At 35.9% G+C, this 24,219-nt stretch overlaps 3 protein-coding genes and 1 long non-coding RNA gene across 4 annotated transcripts; 3 read left to right on the forward strand and 1 right to left on the reverse strand.

The window, feature by feature from the left end:
- Positions 1-1,020: 1,020 nt before the first annotated feature.
- HEME1 (Uroporphyrinogen decarboxylase) lies at positions 1,021-5,141 on the forward strand. Its single transcript, XM_008228316.3, has 6 exons — positions 1,021-1,171; positions 1,279-1,436; positions 2,677-3,059; positions 3,185-3,469; positions 3,901-4,136; positions 4,684-5,141. Exons 1-6 carry the CDS (start codon positions 1,149-1,151, stop codon positions 4,856-4,858), a joined length of 1,260 nt encoding a protein of 419 aa, XP_008226538.2. The 5' UTR covers positions 1,021-1,148; the 3' UTR covers positions 4,859-5,141.
- A 4,291-nt stretch (positions 5,142-9,432) lies between these two features.
- Positions 9,433-11,938, reverse strand: LOC103326108 (protein LIGHT-DEPENDENT SHORT HYPOCOTYLS 7). Its single transcript, XM_008228315.2, is given in 3 exon segments — positions 9,433-9,876; positions 11,154-11,662; positions 11,664-11,938. Coding segments are annotated over 2 exon segments (561 nt in total). The 5' UTR covers positions 11,747-11,938; the 3' UTR covers positions 9,433-9,876; positions 11,154-11,184.
- A 2,296-nt stretch (positions 11,939-14,234) lies between these two features.
- LOC148918765 (uncharacterized) lies at positions 14,235-16,126 on the forward strand. The gene is made up of 2 exons (XR_016125709.1): positions 14,235-15,191; positions 15,394-16,126. It is a non-coding gene; the product is annotated as an uncharacterized LOC148918765 (long non-coding RNA).
- A 5,727-nt stretch (positions 16,127-21,853) lies between these two features.
- LOC103326107 (Single hybrid motif superfamily protein) lies at positions 21,854-24,150 on the forward strand. The gene is made up of 6 exons (XM_008228314.2): positions 21,854-22,192; positions 22,280-22,328; positions 22,440-22,566; positions 22,768-22,838; positions 22,947-23,019; positions 23,748-24,150. Exons 1-6 carry the CDS (start codon positions 22,030-22,032, stop codon positions 23,856-23,858), a joined length of 594 nt encoding a protein of 197 aa, XP_008226536.1. The 5' UTR covers positions 21,854-22,029; the 3' UTR covers positions 23,859-24,150.
- The last annotated feature ends 69 nt before the right edge of the window (positions 24,151-24,219 follow it).

Below are 24,219 nucleotides of genomic sequence, written 5' to 3' on the forward strand. Positions count from 1 at the left end.
AAGAAACCAAATATCTGATATTCTTAAGATAGTACAGATATATGCCGTGGTGTAGCACATCTGCCTTAATGTGTATGTACTTGTGCGTGGTTGTTTGTTATCCTTGTTTTTCTTAGCCAAAAAAGGTAAGTAAGCAAATGCAATGAGCAGGACTTGGCCAGACACAGCAGGCTTCACGTTTTTACATCTAAATTGAGCTTCGGAACGGTCGTCCTTGGACAGTAATTTTCACGTGGATAAACTTGGCGTCCTTGCATGCGCCGAGCGCAGTGCTGCACTCAAAGAACGACGATATGAGGGTGCACGGAGGTGTTGCAGCTCACATTTGATCCCTTAACTATGGAGGGGGATTTGGCTTGGGGCACTGCTTTGCTTGGCAGTGCTCTTGGTCTAAGATTATATGGATGTTCTGAAGATAGTCCATAACAATGTCGTCAAAAACCAAATTATAGACCGCTATATCAACATTAGAAGCCACCAAACTCTGGATCCTATAATAGCACCCTCAGTGTGAGAAGGTACAGTTTCCCATCGTCACTCCCATAACCGGCCCCTCTGTCAGTTTTTGCCTAGGACCCCATGCCAAGCCCATTGCCGTCTGCGTGTACAGGTCATTTTTTGGACGTTGATCCCGGTGTTTTCATCTAGGATAGTGACACAGTTGTTGTTCACGACACGATTGTGATGTCTTCCCTCCCGCCAGACTCAGTGATCTCAACATCGTCCACTGTCACATCCGTGCTCTTGTAAATGCCAATGTGAGCTTCCAAGTTATGCCTTGGATATGTACATCCTTAACCATATGCATTCTACAGACTTGTATCAAAGAAGAATTAATCTCGATCAAATAGATTTAACTCCCGTCTCCATTTTGATAGAAGAAGTTTTGAGTTCAAAACTCATGTAAGATAGTTGTTGAATATTAGTTTTTCTCGATGAACACAGAAAACTCAGTACCGAAATTGAAAGAAAATAAGAAAGTTGCTAGAACGAGATAAATTCCTACCAGCCGTTGGATCTCATTAATTCAGATCCAACGGTTACCAGTATGGTCCCGCATTCCTCCCGCAAATGGAAAATTGCTGCAAATTACAAATCCTCCCAACTCTACATACGGTTGTCCCTGTCTCTCTCCCTCTCTATCCGAAATGGGTTTATCTGCTCCAGCCAGGCCAGCTCTCTCTCTCTCTCTCTCTCTCTCTCTCTCTCTAAATCTGGTATTTGCGTCCTTCTTGGGGCATCCCAATTCCTATCAAACTGAAATTTGGTTATTTGCAGTGTGAACAGCTCTCTGGGATGGAAGTCTTCGAGCTTGTTCGTGCAGTCTGGGGCAAGTTCTACTTGTGCTACTCTCAGTGGTTCCATGGCTTCTTCTAAAAGAAAATGTGCCCAAAAGAAAGTTTCTGTAACCTGCGCATCTTCCTCTTCATCTTCTGGTATGCTTCATTTCCCCCTTGTTTTTTTTTTCAAAGAAATGTATTTACTTTTTTGGTTTTTGTGGCTCATTTTCTGTTAACTTGAAATGGTTTATTCTCCAATCTTGCTTTCTTGCATTGTAGTTCACGTTTATATTATAATACTTTGGTTTTGATTATATTGTGAATCAATGAGCAATTCCTACTATGCAGATTCTAATTATCTGCTTAGGTGGTGAAGGTGATAAATGAGTGATAATGCCAAAAGGAAGCTGAAATTAAAAATAATACAATCTCTAGAGGGTTGATTTAGGACCAATTGAAGAAAAGGATCAGAGAAAAGGTTGTTAAGCACCGGAAAACCCCTTAGAGTGGCTGGAATTTGCCCCTCTACTGGTGCCCACTATGTGCTTGATTAAATGCCTCAAAGAGGCTATGTTCTGGAATTGTGCCTCGCATTTTCAGTGACTATGCCAGAAATTTACCCTCTTTCCCAAGGACCCTCAGAACGGCTAGAAATGGAAAGTGCACTCTCTAGAGAGAGAGATGCACAGAGAGAAAGGGAAAACCCAGAAAAAGGTTGTTAAAGATAGTTTGGAACAAGCATTTGTGATGTGGAAGCTGTCTTAGGAGTAATGTGTTTATAGAACTGCAGGGCTTTGGCAAAATATTTGTCTGGTCGGAGTGAGTGACAACTTCGTATACAATGTTTCATTTGAGAGAAAACGGTACTAAAATGTAATGAAAAGTTATAGGTGCCTGGGAGAAACATAGTTTGGAAATACTATGCATCAATGAAGTTCCTTTTTTTTATTTTATGTTCCATGAACTAGAGAGAGAAACTGTGCTGATCTCTTAATCAAGTTTTTTCATTACTCACGTCATACCTTTTAGTTGAGTTGGCATTGCTGTTATGGAGAATATATTGTTTCCCATCTGGCTTGGCTCAGGTGATAACAGGGTTAGTTGGTATTGAGGTTGATCTATGAGTCGAGGTCTAACCAATTAAAGATATATATTAGTGTGCTAATAGTTTGAATTGACCCAAGACCATGAGCCTTCTCTTCACGCATATTGAGGCATTGCCTCTTATAAAATGCTAGTGCGTATTGCAGCACATAATGTTCAACCCTGTCCTAATATTTGAACTTCGCTAGTTTGATGTTTTAGTCTCAGTAACTTCTCTTTAAAAATTGTTTTTGTTGTTAAATAAAGCTTGCATTTTAATTTTCATATTAAACTCCCCTTCCTCAACTCCCAGATCCACTCCTGGTTAAGGCTGCGAGAGGAGAGCCTGTAAGTCGGCCTCCAGCATGGATGATGCGCCAAGCAGGAAGGTATATGGCCGTTTACAGAAAGCTTGCAGAGAAATATCCATCATTCAGAGAGAGGTCAGAGACAACTGATCTCATTGTGGAAATTTCTTTGCAGCCTTGGGAAGCTTTCCGTCCTGACGGAGTGATTATTTTCTCAGACATACTTACCCCTCTACCTGCATTTGGTGTGCCATTTGACATAGAAGACATTCGGGGTCCTGTGATTGAGTCACCAATTGTTTCTGAAGAGGGTTTGAAGACTTTGCATCCAATTGACTTGGATAAACTTCAGTTTGTGAGGGAATCCTTAAAGATATTGCGGCAGGAGGTGCTTATTATCTACTCACTTGCTTGAAAAAGAAGAGAAACTATATTTGTTTGCCAAATTTACATGTCTGGTTATATTATATCAATCCCTGTATACTTGCATCTCTCAGTTATTCTTTCGTTCAGGTTGGAGGGCATGCTGCTGTTTTGGGTTTTGTAGGGGCACCTTGGACGATTGCTACATACATAGTAGAAGGGGGTTCAACTTCCACATATACAACAATAAAGAGCATGTGCCATACAGCACCACATGTATTGAGGGCTCTTCTTTCTCATTTGACGCAGGCAATATCTGACTATATTGTTTTCCAAGTAGAAGCAGGGGCTCATTGTATACAAATATTTGATTCATGGGGTGGGCAACTACCACCAAGCATGTGGGATAGCTGGTCGAAGCCATATATTCAAGAGGTGAGTGGGGAGACACATATATATTTCTCTAAATGGAATTCATTTCATGTAGGTGCATATGGAAATAAATACACTAGATAACTGCCTACACAGGTTCATGGTGTGTGTCTGTTTGAGGAATTTATTATGCTAATCTGGGCAAAGTAGCTTTTTCCTTCTGTAGACTCTGTGTCATGGTTTTCTGACTTTGCTCTGTTTCCATCTTATTGTTTGAAAGTTTGCTTCATCTCATTGTTTATTGATCAGTAATAAATTCAGCATATAATTTATCTGTATATGCCTTTTTATACCTCACACTTGCTTGGACCTTATAAAATTGCAAGAGTGGTTGTTATGCCATTACATTCTGTTATTTTTTCCTCTTTTTTTCTTTATGGGTAGGAGCCTCTTCCTTTTCCTTCTGTTCACAAGGTAGTGTTCTTAAATTGCAGATCGTGAGTTCAGTTAGGAAAAGATGCCCTAAAACACCACTTGTTCTCTACATTAATGGGAATGGCGGCCTTCTTGAGCGTATGAAAGGAACTGGAGTAGATGTGATTGGGCTTGACTGGACGGTGGACATGGCAGATGGTAGAAAACGATTGGGTAGTGAGATCAGTGTACAGGGAAATGTGGACCCTGCTTACCTATTTTCTCCTCTTCCATCCCTGACTGAAGAAATTCAAAGGTTTGTTATGGGAACATCTCTGAACTTCCTTGCAACTAATTTAATTCAAAACTTGGCCTGCAATATGAACTTCCATTTGTGTGGACCATTGGCTTATTCAGTTGTAGGAAATTGCCTAAGTTTATATTGGATTAGACTTCTGTGATTTCTCACCCTGTAACTAAAAGTTGGACGGTATTATGCCTGGACAATTGGTCATCCAGATTCCAGAGAGAAGAGGGGGTGCTCGGGCAGGGAGTCCATAACCCACTTTATAGTTCAAAATTTCCACTTTGAATTCTACACATGAATGTTATTAGCTTGGCCCCATCTAAAAGATAAAAGAAAAAGAAATCCTAGCTTAACATTTGACGATTGGTTAGAATTTAGTCCTTGCCCCAAACATTTACTAGTAAACAATTTCATTAATTGAATTTTTTCTCAAACGACTGTCAACTTCTACTTTATTCTATATGGATTGACAAAGGGTTGTGTGGTTTTCTATTTTCTGTGTTTTGTTTTCAATTGTCAATTGTTTATATTTCTGAAACTAACAGAATATATTCAGGGTGGTGAGATCTGCAGGGCCAAGGGGACACATTCTCAATCTAGGGCATGGTGTTCTTGTACGGACACCTGAAGAATCCGTTAGACATTTCTTTGAAGTTGCAAGAAGCTTGAATTATGACACATTTCTACAAACACAAACACCGACTGAAGGAATTGGTAGTTTAGTGATATAATTTAATGTGAGACAATTCAGCAATTTTGCTTGACAAGTTGGCTTTTGGTTGTGAGTTCACTTCCAATTATGGAAGCATCATGCTCGATTGCTCTTTACCTCATGTAGTTGAGGGTTCAAAAGAGCTCTAAGGTTCCCAACATGCTTGAGGGTGAGCTTACTTCTCATATTCAATTATTTTTGTAATAATGATAGCTGGGATGAATAAATGAACTTGTTCTTGTTGTACAGCTTTCTTTTGTGCCTGCCTTTTATGATAGCTAGAGGCCTAGAGGGCTCTCACTTATATTGTTGTTTGGGGTATTGCAGAGTCATGTGTTTCTAATCAAAACTTATTCTAATCAATTCCAATTATAACGTTTCCAAGCCAAAGTTGCATACTTAATCAATTCTCTAGATTTGCATCTATGTATATATTCTTCTGCAACATCTTTCATCTTATAATAGTTACTAGATTTTTAATATTCACATTGTAAGAATGCGAGTGCTCCATGTGTGATCCATTCTAATTATCGTAGGGAAAGTCTGTTTGTATATTCTGTTACAGCAGCTAGAAAGTGGAGAGCTTGATATATGGTTAAGGCTGCTGTAATACAATCATCAGTCAACAAAAAGTTAATCACTTGTTTCTCTTTAATCGTCGTCCATTCGTTCTCTCAAATTCTTCGATCTTAACATGGTGTCAGAGCCAAGAATGGGTTATGTTGATTCTCGATGAAACTTCATATTTCGCTTGATGCTGAAGAAGTATTTCTCTGTAGTTCTTCAACAGGTTTTCTCGATTAATTATGTTATGTTTTCAGTTAAAGAGTAATTTAGTTCTTTTAACCTTTTTTGTCTTTTATAAGTATATTATAGGGGTAGCAAGTATATGAATTATGAAATATCATGTTTATAAATGTAATCATTTGTGTTAGCTTTTTAATGTCTCAAGCGAGCTAGCGAGCTAGCTAGCTAGTCCAACATCTCATGAATTTTATACAATTACCGAGTATCATATGCATGATTTGGACCGTTAGTTGGAAAAGATATCGGATTTGTAACACCATGTCGACATACCACATTTTTGCTGGAAGCAATAAAATACTAACCCTCACTCAAGCGCTTATTAGCCTATAAAATCCTTAATCACTTGTATTAATTACTTATGTTTCCACTTGGGGCGCGCTGATTATCTTAATCTTCTATTGGGATGATTAATTAATGGGATCGGATTTCAAATTATTGGATTGAATTTTGAAGTTGATATTGAGATCACCATGCCAATAATGTTGTACGAACATATTTTTAATTTTATAAGATATATAAATAAATAAAAACAATAGACGGTGTCGGTCTTGTGGTCCAACTTCATCCCAATTGGATGGCCTTGCTTTAGTGGGAGGCTGCGATCTGCAAAGATTTTCCACTCACTGTGATCACTTTCGTTACGTGGGGATATGATATGAGATGACAATCTCTGGCCTCAGCCTGCAGCCTATAGGCATAGAGGGGCTATATAATGCCTACGTACACACTAGGTGATTTTGTAATGGGCGACCACAAACATCCATGCATGCAAAATACACTCACGTACAACTTGGTTATGCTCCAAATGGTTTTTTAAAATATGTTTGCTGGCTAATACCGTAATTGAGTTTGTATACGTATGTACACATGTACAAATCTTCAATAATTCTGTGGTTTTGATATATTATGTTGTTAACAGCGACGGAGCTATAATTTCACATTAGAGGGACCCATCATAAAACTTGTCGTATGTTCATAATTATCATGAATTTCATATTTTAAATTCGTTAAATACTAATTTCATCATCTACACTATTAAATACTTAAAAATTAATAATTTATATTCCAATAGAGAAAAGAAACAGAAAAATAAAGAGTTCATAAAGCGTAATATTAAGGTACCCAACTCATACATAAAAAAATATGAGGAAAAGAAATTCACAAAGCTTTAAAATAAAATAAAATAAAATAAAAAGAGGAAGAGAAAGAAAGCTTAAAACTTTAGAAGTTTTTAGTGCAAATGTTATAAACTAACTTAGAAGATTTAAGGGAGATGAGTAGAAGAGATATCAATAAATGTTATGGTTAATTCATAGACCAAAATAACATAATATATTTATTTATATTTTAGAATAAATATCCTAAAATTAATTTAACATATTATAATATTATATATCATATATAATATACAAACAGAAGAGGTAAAAATGGAGTGGGGGCCTGAAACCACACGTCCCATGCAGGAATCTAAACTATTGATGATAGGCTGAGTTTTCATTTTAATTCAAAATACAAGGGTGTAGAAGATAATGATTTTTGCGTGGTGCTAAGATGGGTTAAGATTGAATTTTGCTCCAAATGGTGTATTAAACTAGAAATAGATAAGGGAGTGGTTTCCCCACTACTATTTAGGTTTTGGTGATTTATATGTTAAATAGTTTCCATAGCTAAGGCTGAACTAGATGCTAGATTTTTTTGTACTTATCAAGTAAAATGCTTCTATAAATTAATATACACTTTGACACCAATACAAATGTGGAAGACACTACCTATTGGTGTTGAAATTGTACCATTCACGTACACGTGCTAGATACTTATCAACTTCTATCACTACCAATCCAACGGAAATACATACGTACGTGTACACACGCACAAAATATTCTCTTGTCATATAGTTCGACATGTTATTTTAATTAAAAACCTCCCTAATAGTAATTCAATTTTTATTTTTTTTCACAAACGATAATTGACGCAGGAAAGATTTGAATTTCGAAACTCAAGGTAATAATAGTGAGGCCCACAAAATATATACACACATTTCAATTGGTGCAAGCAAGTTGCGGTGTCCATGATTTTGTAGGGCCCACATGAATCTACTAAATCGGTTTTGAGAAAATTTATTTATACTTTTAATGCAGCATCTTTACTAGAACTGATTGAACAGGGGCAGGGAATGCTGTAGATGTCTAGATAATTCTTATGCAATTAATTTTACCCATTTGGCATGCTATTTCGATGATATTGATGCCAGCAGCAACCTTCTTCATGGTCACGATCCTGCTTTATACTTTTCAGCATCTTCAAGACTTCGACCGTATTTGTGATGTACAAGTGTCATGGATCTAGATCCTTCACTGATTCTATAGAGAGGGACGGATATATGCGTTTATGCATGAATGCGTGCACTTATGTATGCACATCCTTTAACAACAAATCTTAACACATCAAGTTACTTGTTAGAAAGAAAGAAAAAAAGAGCTAAGGATCATATAGCCTTAGATGTGAACATACCACTATAAGAAAACAACGTTATAGTCATTGTCATCTGTGTAGTACAGAATGAGGATAAAGACAGTAACAACGCTTAATACCACATGTATGAGCCCAAATGACTCTGATTGTTAACTATTAGGTACTAATTGTACTGTTAGCCATCTCATCATGTGCCACTAATGTCAATGGCTATAAACTAATTAAAAATACATAAATAAAGTTCATTAAAATTAAAAAAAAAATAAAAAACCAAAGAAAGAAGATAAAAGAAATTACGTATTTTCAAGTTAACATAGTTTTCTTTTTTTCCCCTCCCTCGAACTTTATAAGTGTCTGGATATTTGTTAATCTTGACATTCTTTGAATTTTTCTATGGCTTCTAAAATCTTCATGTGAAAACTAATCTAATATTTATCTATCGAATTAGTATATTTTTATCATTTCATGTCTTGATAAAAATGAAAGTCTAGTGCTTAACTTGATAAGAATAAGACCAAATTTTCGTTAATTCTCCATTATTATGTGGATATATTCCAATATAGGTGACGAGTTCTTCTGTCTATCTCCGTTGGGGTGGATTCCATAGAATAGTCAACTTATTGCTAGCTCTTACCCTATGGTGGATTTTTCTCCTCATCTCTCAATTAATTTTTCGACGCTAAATTAGTATCAAGAGCTTTAATTGATTCTTAATTATTACGAATCATATCATCGTCATGTACATAATATGATGTATACCGAATTTGATGAAAAGATTTGCGATATGTTGAGATGGTAATGACTTGATCAGAAAACATACGCAGAGATTCCAACGTGATCTCAAACACAAGTTCATTCATACACAATAGAACAATGTCTACAAAACTCTTTGAAACAATTAATGACATATTGAAATTGATGAACAAAATGGTCATTTCAGCATGGACTTGAGAGTTGGCAAGTGGAATGAGAGCACCAAAAAGTTATGGGAGTTGAAGATGATTGGAAATGAAGCTCTGATGATTTTCATATCACCACATGAGGGCGCATATTGATTGTTATGAAACAAGCCGCGTGCCCATGCAAGGTCAGAAAAAAAAAAAAAGGCTCAATGAACTATGAGCTTAGCAAATAGTATCTTGACACTTGTAAGTTTATCTACCATGGATTTCTTATGTGGAAAAACACAGGACATTCTAACTTAATGAATCTGATCTGATGACACACATGTAGATATAAGAGTTTAAGAAGAAATCGAATCTTCTCAACAAAACCAGAAGCTCAATTTAATTTCATTCAACACTCAAATTCGGATGATCATATAAAGTAGCCTGCTTGTATATATAGAAATTCATGGAACCCCACAATAATTACACAATGTAATCTCAACCAGCATTTATCCAAAATGATAGGAACAACCGAAACACAATACTCTTGCATGAAGAGAGAGAGAAAAAAAGAGAAGGAGAGAGACTTGGGATATAGTTTATGGTACGTAGTAATACTTAAACCATATATCTATGAGACATTGTACCAATTAACCTACAAAGAAAGTGGTAGAGGGAACTTACTCATAATCTCGATTCATCTTCGTCTTCACTTACTTCGTATTTCGATTTCTCGATAAAATAATATATAAGTGCGAAAGAAAATAGACAATGACCATCAATGGTGACATGGAGTTGAGTGTTTGCACCACCCAGACTGGTGCAGCTCCAAACCTTCATGGTACATTTGGGTTGGAAATCAAATTGGCGCCTGAAATTAGAATCCGGGTTTCAGAAATTAGAATCAAACTGCCAAATTACAAAACAAAAGAGGGAAAATATGATAAACTATGAAGTAAATTATTTGGTAAATTTGGATTTGTGTTGATAGGGTAGTGTGACATCATTTGGATATGCTTTAGGAGATGGTAATATACATTTATTGAAACTAATTCATATGCTTGATCATAAGTAGGAATCCAAACAACGCTAGTACAACGTTTTTATCAAAAACTAATTAAGCAATTCCGGCTGATTTAGGTTACCCCTAGCATTAATCTGATTTAGACAAAGGACAAACTGATTCAGGTACAAAGGTCAATTGATTGTATATTGAATAATTAACAACAACAAAAAGGGACATCGCATCATGGTGAATATAGAAAGGGAAGAAGAAAAGGAATGTAAACTATTAAATATCAGATCAAGACAAAGCTTGCGCAGCTTGTGAAGATTTAGTGTTAATGCTACATGAGAGATATCTTAGTAATGGCTAATGCGTCATTAACACCAGCAAACCAACTTGGCCGCTGGATGAGCATTTGGTCTATCCTATTCCTAATCATACGTACTGCCCCCATCGAGATCTCTCATCATAAAATTGCATCAAGATTATGACAAAAATATTATATAAATAATTGGGGGTTTATATTATATGTATATATATATATATATACACATGAGTACATGAATGTCAACAGTGAGATGCTGTTTATGTCCATTCATGGCGGGCACAAGATCGTGCGGAATCCCAAAAGGGCTATGAATACAAAAAAAGCAAAAACATGTTAATGAGAATATTATATATATTTTTGAAACCCACAAAAAATACCATGACTTAATTTGCATGAGAGAGAGAGAGGGGAAGATCCAATCATAACTTAGTATCAAATGTTGGTAAAAGAAGTTAATTAAGGTAAAGTTACTAAGTACTGTTATTACGTCTTTTCTCATAAAGCAACTTGCTAGCTACTATGCAAATTAGGGTTTAAAATATACTTGGCGTAGGGTTTTATGGGGAAGTACAGAATGAGATGGCTGCCATTTGAACATGTATATGCCCATTAGCATACCGATTTTGTCTTTAATTACATCTTATTGACTGAAATTTTCTTCTTCCGGACAGAAAAGTTGATCAGTTCTTAACAAAAACTCAGAATCCAGCTAAGCTGGTTGCTTAAAAATATATAATTTTCTCTTTCTCTAAGAGATTAAAGCAACCCATCATCGATCTATATACAAGACTATAAATATGTAGTATGAAATTACCATTTTGTTGGGAGAGACAGGTGATCAAGATTCAAGATTGGTGCATGGTGAAGTTGGGATTGTGGTCGAGATTGGCCTTCAATAGATTCCTCTTCTTTTTCTTCTTCTTGTACGGAATTCCCCGAGCCTTGGCTTGAGAATCCCTGACTTCACGCAGATACACTCTTATAGCACCACTTGCAAATGGGTTTGTTTCTGGCAAACCACCATTCTCTTCATAAGCAGCTCTCAGCCGTCCGATCAGTGCATCAAGGCTCCCCCAAGCTTGCCTAAGTGGACAAGTGCAAGGGCCAGGAGGCTCTGGCTGCCCAAAAAACACGCACCCTTGTAAGTGCACCTTGGTCTTTCCGAATTGGTCCAAGTACCGAAGGAAATCCAGGACATGGTTTGAGTTACTCTGTGAAAGAGCAACTGGAGGCCTCTGGTTCCTCAAGTACTGCCCAAAAGTGTTCCAATCTCTCCTCTTCTGTGACTCGTACCGGCTCAGTTGAGCCGGCTGCGCTGCTTCACTGTTGCTGATCAGCAGCAGCAGCAGCAGCAGAAGCAGACGACGATCCTTCTGCTACATCTTTCCCCTTGTTGGTGGACATCATAGCCAGTGATAATTTTATTTTTGTTTTTTTTAGTATTTCTTTGAGTAGGAGAGAAGTTGGAAAGGAATTTGAGGGAGAAGAAAACAAATTTGCAGTGGGAGAGAAGAGAAGGAAATAATAATATTGAACAAGATCACATCGAGGATAGCTAGTGAGGAGACATGGTATGGGACCAATGAAAGTGCTTTAGCTCCTCTTTTTCTTCCTCTCTCACATTATTTTCTTGCTTTAATGGTACTATTAGATAGTGTTAATAATACTTTATTATTTTCCATATTTTTATTATTGTGCTTCCATCATCAAAGCAATCATTATCGAGTATATTAGCGTAATTAGTACTGTGGTTCAAAACCTGCTGACTAGGTAACCAGAGCTTAGTAACCCTAGTTAGCTTTGGATTTAGCTTCTAGTTACCAATTCAGGAAGCCCCAAGCTGAATTGAAATTTGCCATTAAAAAAGTATAAGTATCCTTGGAAATTTGCAATGTTCACCTAATTAGTGGCAGTCTCTTCAAATCAATCAAGCATTTTGATTTTTAGTCGCGGATGGAAAATTCTTGGTTGTGATAGTTACCGAAATTTGGTATGACTAGCCATACCGTCATATGGTGTTATTAATTTATAACCATATAGATACTATAATATGGGTGAATGGCATGACGGTATGACTAGTCAATATATTATACATGTCATCAAGAGCAGAACCACACTAAGGGCTGTGGTTTTTTAAGAAAAAAAATATATAACCTATATATTTAACTTATTTTCAATATTAGCCCAGTTAGTGACAATGTACAAATTAACTTATTTCCATTTTCAACATTTAAGTAAATGTCTTTGTTATTTTACTTTTATTTATTTTTATATTACTACATTTAATTAAGTTTATAATGTAAATAAAGAAGTATCCCCCATTTGAATTCAAATAAAAATACTAGAAAATCAAATTCCCACCAAATCAAAAATATGAAAAATCGGTTTTAGTGCAAAATATGATTTATACTAAAAATGATGGCTCATTAAATCAATGTATACTTCATACTAAAACCCCATAAAATCAAGTTTTTTTATTTGATGTGTGAGGAATAAAAGCGCCAAAAATTATTTTAAGAAAATAATTATTCCGAAAACCCATTTTTCATACTTAGTCAATTATTTTACATAAAATAACTTTTGGTTTGAATGCATGAAGGAACCTAAAGTCAATCTAGGTAAAAAGTCTTAGATATTCAATACACTATGGTGTTAAACCCTATTTGGTTTATGTTAAAACTTATTGAAAATTAGTCTATGAAGCTATGAACTAGCTTGCTTTATATGATTTAATGTTTACTTTTATTTCTAGAAAGACTATAGAAATTGTAAGTACCAAAAAAAATAATCATTAAATTTTAAGCTAATAATTTTAGTTAGCTCACCGGTTGAAAAATTCTTGGTTCCGCCCTTGCATGCCATACATATGTATGAATCGTAATAATAGGTAGGACCTGTTAATGGATCGAATTTTAATTCAAATATGGTGTAATTAATAGGAGATGGATTGGACTTCTCAATCCGATAATCCAATTACAATCCGAATCCGGTAATCCGATTATAAATGGATCCATATATGGATTATAGTTTATCCGATCCGATAATAATCTGATCTGACTTAGTATGAAATATAATTTAGTTTTTCTATGCTTTATATTAATATTCGAATCTGGTGCACTAAGAATACACTTAAAACTAATATTTATGATAAAATATAAAAAGTAGAGAAATACAATAAAAGAACGAGGCTACTAATGAAATTTTGATTTTTTGTACATCTCAAAATAAAATTCGATAATAATCTGATCCGATTCGAATCCGAATTCGATGCTTAACATATATGGATTGATAGGTGCAATCTAGTAATCCGAATCCGATAATCCGATTATAAATGGATTCAAATTTGAATTGAGATATATATTTGATCCAAATTCTACCCGTTTACAGGTTAATAGATGGTGATGGTCATGCACAAGAATTTCTGATCATGCACTGCCTCAGTTCAATTTCTTGCCAATACGTTTATTCATTTCTGGGATGATTCCAAATTCATTGGTTCCTCCAAATGCTACACAAACAAAAACCCAATGACTGAAATTAATCTCAGTCCTCTCTGGTCTCCTTGATAGGTTAACAGTTTGATTTTTGACTTATGTTGGTGGAGGGGTAGGCACATAGCCAATCAGAATTTAAGATAAGCAGGTTGACCCTCAAAGATTTTCCATTATATAAAAGTTATATTAAAAGAATTAATGATGATTACCGACTTAAGTTTAACTATAATATTCTAAATGCTCAACAGTAATACTTCACCACAATTCCATCAACTCAAATCTCCTACCACGTGTCACGTGTGTCATCAAGCTGAGGCCCTGGTGCTTTGGTGAGGAGATAGTGTCTCGTATAATAGGAAAGCCATCACCACTGCCAATAATGCTTGGTGATGGATACAAAATAATATCCGAACGAGATCGTGTTAGTGATGTTTTTGTTGTTTCCCTCTCCTGGTTTCCCTCATCTTTTTGCCTTTTATCAGAAAATGGCTAAGGGCCAAATGGTACCTTATACATATCTTTGAGCATCTGTCTCCAGAATTCTAGTAACATGTCAATTTTCCCTTTGAGTCTTTGAGTTGCTCGACAGTTATGGGCTTTAGTTTTCTGGGAAAACTAATAGAAAGACAAGGCCCCAGGAACTTCATTCATGAGCCCAATAGGCTGACCAGGTCTCCTAGATTCCAGTTTCAGATATTTCAGGGTTTCAAATCCCTTTTTTAGTTTTTTCAGAGATTACTTGAAACTACCTGGTAAAGTGGGTATATGAACGTCTGCTAACTTTACAAATACACCAAGTTTTTATCCTAACTCTTACACAAACTCTGATGTAATATATGGACCCTATATGGGTCTTACATGATTTCATAATCTAAGGATCCTAGATTATGTGAAAGAGTTTGTGTAAGAATTTGGATATAAGACTTAATGTTTGTAAAATTACCATTATAAATAAGGGTGGTTCTATGGACATGCGAGAATTGCTTGTGAGGAACTTGGTTGTATTTTAGGTTCCATGTCGAGAGATAATTGCGTGTCCATAGAATCACCTTATACATAACCTCTCTTTTCTCTCTATTCTCTCACCCCTTCTTCTTCGCTAGCGTGACCCCCCCTCCTTTGCAACCCTTTTGGTTTACCGGTCCCTGGAACTAAACCCTTCGGCCAATAAATCGGGCGCCTATCTCCCTTGTCATGTTGTAAACAATTTTCTGATGGATTTTGTTTCTCCTCAACTTTGTACTTCTTGAATTGGCTTTTATGGAGGTGGAGTTGTCAAATCTAGGTGGATCTTTCATTATTTGGTGCTGCGGGATCATGTGGGTTGTTGGAGAGGTGTTGTGGTCTTCTCTTATCAGGTGAATGTTGAGCGGTAATTAGGCCCCTTCACTTTTGGTACCTTTGGTTCCCTGTTCGTGCAAAATATGTTATTTTTTCCATGATATTTGAAGCATTGGTGCTGCCTTGAGTCTTATTGATCTTCGAGTTTTCAACTCTAATTGAGCTGAGTTTGATTTTGTCATGTTTTGTTCACTGTCTTATTGGATTTATTTTGTCCAGATATTTGTATGCAAGAACCTCTATTTGGGTGTCTTCTTATCACGACTGAAAAGAGAATCATCTTGAGATTTCAAGATTTCTTTGATCCTATACAAACTTTAAGTCCTACTTTCGAAGGCCAATTAGAAGAGCCAAATACGAGGATTAGTTTAGATGGGTCCTTCCTTGCAAGTTCGTCTACAACTAATATTCGCCTCTCGATAAACATGTTGAATTGAATGCACCCCAACATCAGACATCAAGATGTCACGTAGCAACTTAGAAATAAGCCATATGGAGATAGAGGCGTGAAGGATTTATTCCAAGTTGCAATAATCTTGAAAGGATCTTCGTGTCTCCTTCAATTACATGCTTGAGTCCTACAGCTTCTTCTTCTTCCCAGAAGACGGATCCAAAATTAACCTTAGGGTGGCGGTTCACCGATGTATTTGTATTTCTTTATTCATTGTTTTTGGTTATATTGGGAGGGATGAAACATTTTATGGTTTTATTTTTTTAACACCATTGGTGGGAAGAGGAACTGAACACATGACTCGAACGTAAGAGTGAATCATCTTAACCACTGGAGTTACAATCACCTTTTGGAGGAACGAAACCTTTAACCTATGTCATTCACACTGGATATAATGTTAAGAAGCTAGAGCTGCTTGGCAAACTGACTGAGCCATGGAAATTTTGAATGTATCTCCTCTTTTATTTCATTCAAATGATTGACCAAAATTAGAGTTCCGTACGAGTTTGTAACAGCATAGACATGTTTATGTGGTTACAATGGTGGATGGTGCTGTTTATTGGAATATTTTATTTCTTAGGATGGCGATGCATGAACTCAAAATTGATATTTAATTTAACAATAACATAAAAGATGGTGACACATTGATGCTAATTAATCTTTCGTTGATCTTTCTTAGATCTTCTTCACATGGTGTGAGCTGGGAAAGTTACTCTACTAGTAGAATTGATGGGTTTGATTAGACCAATGACAAAGAAATCCTGAAATAAAATTCTTCATAACCTCATCAGTTTCTTGAAAATGAACATTCCACTTTTACAAGGACTAGTACAATTTGCCTTAAATTTGTGTATTAGTAATAAGACATGCATTCAGGTAAAATATAATTATCCAAGATGGTAGTGTGTCAATCGTAACCATGTGGGAGTGTAAATCAAATGTCATCTCAAATATCACACAATTAGTAAAGTAAAATGGACTAATATTCGCGTGAAAAATGAACACGAATAAAACGGTTGTCAGTAAAGCAAAATAGACTAATACTATTTGCTTGAAAAGAATGCAAGAGAAAAACTATTACTAGTAAAATTGCGCGATAAGTTCATGTATTTTCAATTACTCATTTCGCGACAGAATTATTATTGTCAATCACATAATTAGTAAAAAGGTTAAACTTCCCCTTAATGTACCGACAATTTAATGAGTGCTATTACTTTCTCTAGGTAACTTCAAATTACATTGTGGGGGTAACTTAGGTGAAATATATACTTGGGATACGTAATTTTTTTTCTTCCTGGATTATGCTATACGGTATTGTTTAGAGAAGACTGTAGCTGCTAATAATTGAGAGGAAATGATGACATTCCACCGGGTATGGCCATTTTCACATTTAATTTATCAAAATAACATTTGTGTCACCATTTTTTATAGGCCGAATGGTATCAACATAATGATCTCATAGACCAGTAGTCGCAATAATTACTCTAATTTTGGTGGCGAAATGTTAAAATATATATATATATATGCAGGGTAGGGCACTACTCCTTAGAGCAAGAAAGGTAAAACCACCTTATCATCCACATCCTGAGGTAGATTTGAGAATATTAGTTGTGTGGGTTACCACAGTGGTTTTGGTCCTTTCCTTACCTTGCTTGGCACTCAGGATCGAAATTTCAGGGTTTCTTTCCTCCTAATGTAACAATATATGTATATATTATTATGCTGCCCCAGTTTATACCAAATCACTTACTAAATATCATCAATCTTCATGTTTTTCTTAATCAAGGATAATCTACGGGAAAGGGGATTCGAACTTGGGTGCAAGGGAACATATATGCTCACTGCCTAAGCCAAATGACCTAACCAACATCCACAATCAAGAACAAGAGTGAAATTAGAAGAGGAAAAAAAAAAAGATTTTGCAATTAAGGTGGAAACCCATGCTACATAAGCCTCCACTAGGGATGGTATATATATGAATGCATTTTGATAATTGAAAGACCAGGGCAAGATAGCTAGAAGTTGTCTAGAATTTGGATTCTAGGGTCTTGAAAATGAAGAAGGGTGCAGTGAGAAAAGTTGCTGGTATGATATAATCTGGTATAAGCATCGTTATTCTGGGAACTTTGCTGGAGAAAGTGACAATTAGAATCAAATCTTGGAGACTGAAAAGTTCGTCTCCTTTGCAGACAGGTTTGCATAAAGTGAGCTCTCTCGACAACACATAGCTAGGTCTGTTGGGGTGACATCTTTATCTTCTTTTCAAAGTGGTATATATATAAACCATTAAATCCAAAAGTAGTCACAGCAACGTGTGTTCATAATTTCAGCATCAAGACCAATTAAGCCAGTTACTTTCCACCATGATTATAGCCCATGACATGAGCTCTACCAAATAAATCATCTTGATACCAGCTTCACCTTTAGACTTTAGGACTTGTCTGCGCTTTTGACTTTATACCCTGATTTAAATATGTTGGGGCTTTTATTCCTCGAGATTTTTAACCCCCTGATTTCATGTGCTGGTGTTTCGATAAATTGGGAGACACATCTGTGGCTCTTTTTTTCTATAAGTTGGTCAAGGGAAACCTAACAAAAGAGGAAACTGTTTTTAGGAATCACATGGTCCTCCCTCAGATTAAGAGAGGAAATGAGCTGTTTCCTTAATTCAAAACTATACGGCACATGATTGTCTTAATTCAAAAATATAAGTTGGCACATGATTGTCTTTTTGAAGGAATCATAAGCCGCTAATGTTAATCGATCTGAAGAGACGTGTGACTTGTAGATAGTTCTATGTATTTGAAATTTACCTTAGGGAGTACCTCATACTTCCTGAGGAAACGGGTTGTCGGAGATTTCGTCATGCTTTAAGATAAAATTGATAGTTCTATGTGTTGAAGTCAATTTGACAAGGTGTTGAAAATTGAAGAGTTGCAAGGCTACGAGGGTTCTACTGCCAAAGTTGAATGGTGGAGGGAGATATTATACATATATAGTTGAAAAGTAGAAGTGTACTCAAGATCCAACCTTATCTGCCCAAAATCCAACCTTATTTGCCCAAATCGAATGATGCCGTCATCCACATGATTTGTTGAATGAATTTGATCTCTGAATTTTACAACCAACATGATTAAATTGGATAGCGAATTTGCTTGTGACAATTCAATCGAATTCAATTTATGGTGTGTTTATTAATCAGGAATTGGATTTCTGAATTTTGGAAGAATTAAAAAGTAAGTGGGGTTCACACAAAATTAGGAATTGAATTTCTGATTTTGGAGGAATTAAAATTCTTGGATAGGAGGTGGTGTTCTAATTCCTGGAGAACTAACTCATTAGGAATTCATCTTTTTTATCCTCACACAATTTTAAAAATTCCAAATTTGTCATCTACTTTAACCTAATAACAAGAACATTTTAGTAATTAGCACCACTTCTACCCCAATTCCATATGATTTAGTAAACAACTTTAATAGGAATTTGAAATTTAATTCTCCTCAATTCAATTCATCCTCGATTCAATTCCTCCTAATCCAATTACGGATTAGTAAACATGTCATTAGTTGCTTTTATGTTTTATTTTCATCATATAGGCATTTGAAATTGATGGACCAAAACACTTTTCTTTAGCACTTAATTTGTATTTTCCATTTAATCTATTAAAAATGTATGATTGGATTAGGTTTTTGATGGGAATTACTTCATATTTGAACTGTTTTCCACTATTAAAATCAATAATCTAGTTTCATCCAATTTAATTCAATATCAATTCATTCAAATTGGATTGGGTTCTGTTCTAAACTTTGAGACCATGCTGGATTGGATTACAAAGTAATCTAATTTACTTCCGTTTTGTGAGTTGGATAATGTGGTTTTTTTGTTGCCAATAGTTAGGAAGGGAGAGGAGAGTGGGTGCAAACCCGCACACACTTTACAATGCTAACCTCGAACTTAGGACTAGTTGGTTGGAGACAAAACTCCTTACCACTACACTAGTGGGGCATCGACAGTTGGATAATGTAGTTGGATAGGATTTATAATCCTAATCAAATAGTTGGTTGCCTAAAAGCAACATGGATTAGATTATGTCTAAGCCTACTAGGGCCAAATATAGTACGACTATGAATCATACCAAAAGGTTGGGATTAAGTTGGATTAGATTATGTCTAGTCCTACTAAGCCATGTAATAGCACATTTCAATTAATCCAACCTCTGAATTATGTGTGGTATCAAACACATCATTGGATTAGTATTATCATTTTAATCCAATGTAATCCAATTCTACCTCATAATTCAATCCAATCTCAATGACCGAACATGGCCATGAGAATTGAACTCTATAAGATGTTCCATAGTAGCTCAGTGATAGAGCGGTCAGTTGTTAACTGACTGGTCATAGGTTCGAATCCTACTTGGGGAGATTTGATTCATTTCGAATTTAATTGGATTTGATTGGTTAAAGGTATTTTGTATAGGAAATAGCTTGGCTCTTTAAAACTGAGGAGGATTGACAATTGACAAATTCCTTTTTCTTCTTTTTCTTTTTCTTTTGAATTCATTTAATCTTTTTTTCTTTTGAACTTTAATAAGTGTCAAAATCTCATTTGTTATGAGGACGTGCTTCTCCTCAATTTGAAGGAGCCAAACCATACTCGTTTGTGTGTGTATTTTGGGTGTTTGCATATATGGGCTTTGATTTATTATTATTTTATGGGATTTTTGTAGAAATGTCAAATGAACTTATAACTTGATTTCAATTTGTCACCTTAAAGATAAATTTAAGATAAATTTCACCTTTATTTTTCAAAATCCATGATTTGTCATATGACTTTAACAACATCCAATTTTCCATCAGTTTTTAAGGGTATTTTAGTCTTTCCATTTTCATGGGTATTTTAAAAATGGAAAATTCATTATAAAAAATGTATATCTTTTAAAGAATTAAAATTGAAAAAAATATCTCACCTTCCCTTATCCCCTGTGCGCCACTGGCAGCTCCAACCAACCCAGCTCACCTTGAAATCCATTTCCCTTCCCACTTCACAGCCCATTTTGTCTTTATCTTCCTCATTCTCTCTCGACCATGGAACACCTACCCTACACACAAATTCCCTCAGTCCATGCAAACTGAGTCCACCTTTTTCTTCTTATTTTTCTTTTTGGTATTTTTCCATTTGCATATTGAAAATTTGTGGAAGGACAATTGCCAAACCAACAATTTAGTAGCCTACGTAACTTATGGTGACCAAGCAAACTTTAGTTCCTTCAACAGAAATACAGTGGTGTAAGTTAATGAAACTATGAAGACAAGAAAAGGATTGGATTGGCTTTTAGGTGGGAAGCTTAAGTAGTTTTAAATTAGGTATTTGAAAATTTCAGACATGCTCAATGAACATCATAAAAAATGTATACATGCTAAGAAAGAGAGACAGAGAGACATAGGGGAGAGAAGAGGGTGGGGGTGGTTGGTGTGGGGTGTCTTGTGGGATGTGCTTTGGGGGCAGATGGGGTTGGGGTGAGGGGAAAGGGAGAGAGAGGTCTCTTTTGTCTATCTTTTTTGGGAGTTTCACTAAAACACCCAAAATGAGGGTTGAAATTATAAAAAAACCAAAGTACTATTTAAATATATAAACACACCCAAAACCCATCATTACACACATCAAAACCCATTTATAAACACACCCAAAAAGTTGACTTTGAGGTTGATTTTGGGTGTGTTTCTATGTTTAAATAGTGCTTGGGTTTTTTTTTATAAATACATGTCTAGGATTGGGTTTATTTATAAATTTGTAATCTTTTTTTTCCTTGAAAATGGAAAGACTAAAATACCATTAAAATGGATGGAAAATTGGATGGTGTTTAAGTCAGATGACAAATCATGGATTTTAATAAATTAAGATGACATTTCTCTTAAAATTTTCTCTTAAGTTCAGGTGACATTTCTGCCGGGGTAAAAATCCTAAAGAAAGTGACTATATGAGCTTTGATTTGAATCCTAATTAGCAGCTGCAAAAAATTGAATCCAAAACTAGATCAAACAAGTTCAAACTCACAGATGTCAAAAGCTTAAACAAAAGCCCAAGTCAGATCCAAGAAATCCTATGTCTTTACTGAAGAAGCCCAAACCTTCTTCTGAGACATTGCGAACTTCACGTCGTACAAAACATGTTCCTCATAAACCTCCAAACATGATGTCGTTAGGGTTTAGGCAGTTAAACGACGTTGTTCTGTTCCCAATCCCAGAGCAAAGCAAACTATGAGCAAAATTTCCCCGCCCTACTACTTCCTTTCCCCAACTCCAAGTCTCCACTGATTTAAAATTCTTCAAATCATCAAACACTCTCTCATTTTCTCGGGAAATTCTGCAACCTTCTTGTAAGCTTTCTCTCCCGCCTTTCCAATGAACGAACACAGCGTTGATGAAACAAACAATGCACAAGAACAAAAGGAACATGAAGTAGAAGATCCGGAGCTGCGTAGGCTTCTTGTACCGAACCCAGAAGACCTTCCTCTCACTCCTCCCTCTTCCGTTGAAGCTAACTTCGTCTCTTATTTCGCTCCAGGTTCTTCCTCATGGATTTATTCAATTTTATAAATATGAAAACAGCACAATTGCTTTTCTAAACCCAAGCTCTCTGTTTGGTTTCCAGATTTTATGAAGCCAGGACACGACCAATACATTTATCGCCACGCCAATGGGTACAATATCCAGTCTTTCTCTTTGTGTTTAGTATGTGCATTCGTTAACTCTTTTTTTATATATTTGTTCTGTGAAGTTTGATTGTTTTGAATTGTAATTTTGTATGCAAGGTTGTGTGTGATTGGATTGGCTCCAACCCATGTGGCATTTAAGGACGAAGGGGGAATCACTGCCATTGATTTCAATGTTGGGAAATCTGATCGCAGTGGGATTAAGGTTACTGGAAAGCGCAAGAAGGTATCTTTTATCTCTCTCTCTCTCTCTCTCTCAGATAATATATTGTAATTAAGAAGATAAAAATATCAGAATAATTTTATGTATTGTTCTTTTTTTCTTTTAGAATTCTGTACTTGGTCAGTAGATTCTGGAGTCTTGTTGTGGCGTAGTGCCAATTCTTATACTGTGGTTTTGTAATCTAGGAAAAATGTTATTATGCAGAATGCACAACACTTGGAGTCCAACTCAGCCTTGTGTAAAGTTTGCAGCAAGGATGCTACTTATATTGTGAGGTAGCAAATTTTTTTTTTCAATGCTGCCTTCGTCTTCCCCAGTTTTCATTATTTTGCATGCAGCTCCTTTCCATATATGAGGTTTGAAGTTGTAGCTGCTTTTGGCAGGTGTTGTGTAAAAGGATCACTTTTGGAAGTGAATGATAGATTAATCAAGCAGCCAGAATTGCTTAATTCAGCAGTAAGAATCCTTAATACCCTTGCATTATCAGCTGTCTGATTTTCTGTGATATTAATCATCATTCTTTGAATCATTATGTTTAAATGAAATCAGCATAGGTAGGATTGAGCATGCTTCTTCTCGTGTATTTGATGTCAATAACTGCAGCATTTGGATTTCCATATCCCTGTATAGGAAATAACATCATTTAGTGTCCAAAACGAGGAGAAATACTACGAAGATACACATTCAGGGCAGATAATGGAGAGAGAGAGAGAGAGATTTGGGGGAGGGGGGGTGGTAAGGGTCTCTTTGATAGCTACATTCAATGGACATTGGCACCAATGCCACTCCTTGGGACTTCATCATTTGTGTTTGAACATACTTCATGTAGCTTTTATATGATCTGAGTAGGGCCATATGTCGTGAAGGTATCTGAAGGTTTGAGATGGCCAATTGTATTGGGATGGCTTTTGAAAGCTATGATTTAATTGAGAGTGGAATTGGCAGTAGTGATGGTGTAGGATTAGAATTCCTAAGTACTTTGGACTTGTGGGATGGAAAGAAGCTTCTTCCCTTACACATGCTTGAGTTTTACATGCTTCTTCCCTCAAGGCTTCAGGGCCATCACATATATTAATTTGGGTCTTCTTCTTTATGCTTTTTGAAAGTGGTTTTAGTTCTTTACACTAATCCTTCCGTTTATAGCTTGGTTGCTCATTGTTCATAGTTATTCCTCCTCTTTCCAGGCAGATAGAGAAGGATATATTGCCATTATCATGCCAAAACCAGCAGATTGGCTCAAAATCAAAGATTCACTTTTGGGTCTTGAAGAGTACAAAAAACTGAGGGAAGTTTGATGTTGAGTTTGCAAATTGTGCTCTTTCATCACCGACCCTGGATGAAGAAGAGAAAACATTGCTGTCTCATCATGGTGCATATGAGATTGCTCATCATTTGTTCCTTGCCAGATTACTCGCGGGTGGGAAAGCTTCATGTGGTAATGCTTTTGAGAGTCACAAATCCTAGAAAATGGTACATTTTATTCCCCTGTTTCTGTATCATGTAAACCGATTTATTTAACTTATTCAGAAAATAAAATGGTTGAATAAAGAAAAATGCAGTACATTCTTTGCATTGTTCTGATAAAAATGTATTGAAATTTGATGGCCCTAGTGAGATAATTGGTTATTTTATTGCAACTTAGTTGCAAAACGAAGG

This window comes from Prunus mume, linkage group LG3 (assembly GCF_029339155.1).
Source record: "Prunus mume cultivar Tortuosa linkage group LG3, ASM2933915v1, whole genome shotgun sequence".
NCBI classification, from domain to species: Eukaryota; Viridiplantae; Streptophyta; class Magnoliopsida; order Rosales; family Rosaceae; genus Prunus; species Prunus mume.

Bases quoted from the DNA above. Each gene is read 5' to 3' on its own strand.
- HEME1 (XM_008228316.3), top strand. From the start codon at position 1,149: ATGGGTTTATCTGCTCCAGCCAG. The intron at 3,060-3,184 runs GTGCTTATTATC...TCTTTCGTTCAG, and splicing joins TAAAGATATTGCGGCAGGAG to GTTGGAGGGCATGCTGCTGT. The intron at 4,137-4,683 runs GTTTGTTATGGG...GAATATATTCAG, and splicing joins CTGACTGAAGAAATTCAAAG to GGTGGTGAGATCTGCAGGGC.
- LOC103326107 (XM_008228314.2), top strand. From the start codon at position 22,030: ATGAACGAACACAGCGTTGATGAAACAAACAATGCACAAGAACAAAAG. The intron at 22,193-22,279 runs GTTCTTCCTCAT...TTTGGTTTCCAG, and splicing joins CGTCTCTTATTTCGCTCCAG to ATTTTATGAAGCCAGGACAC. The intron at 22,567-22,767 runs GTATCTTTTATC...GTTATTATGCAG, and splicing joins TTACTGGAAAGCGCAAGAAG to AATGCACAACACTTGGAGTC.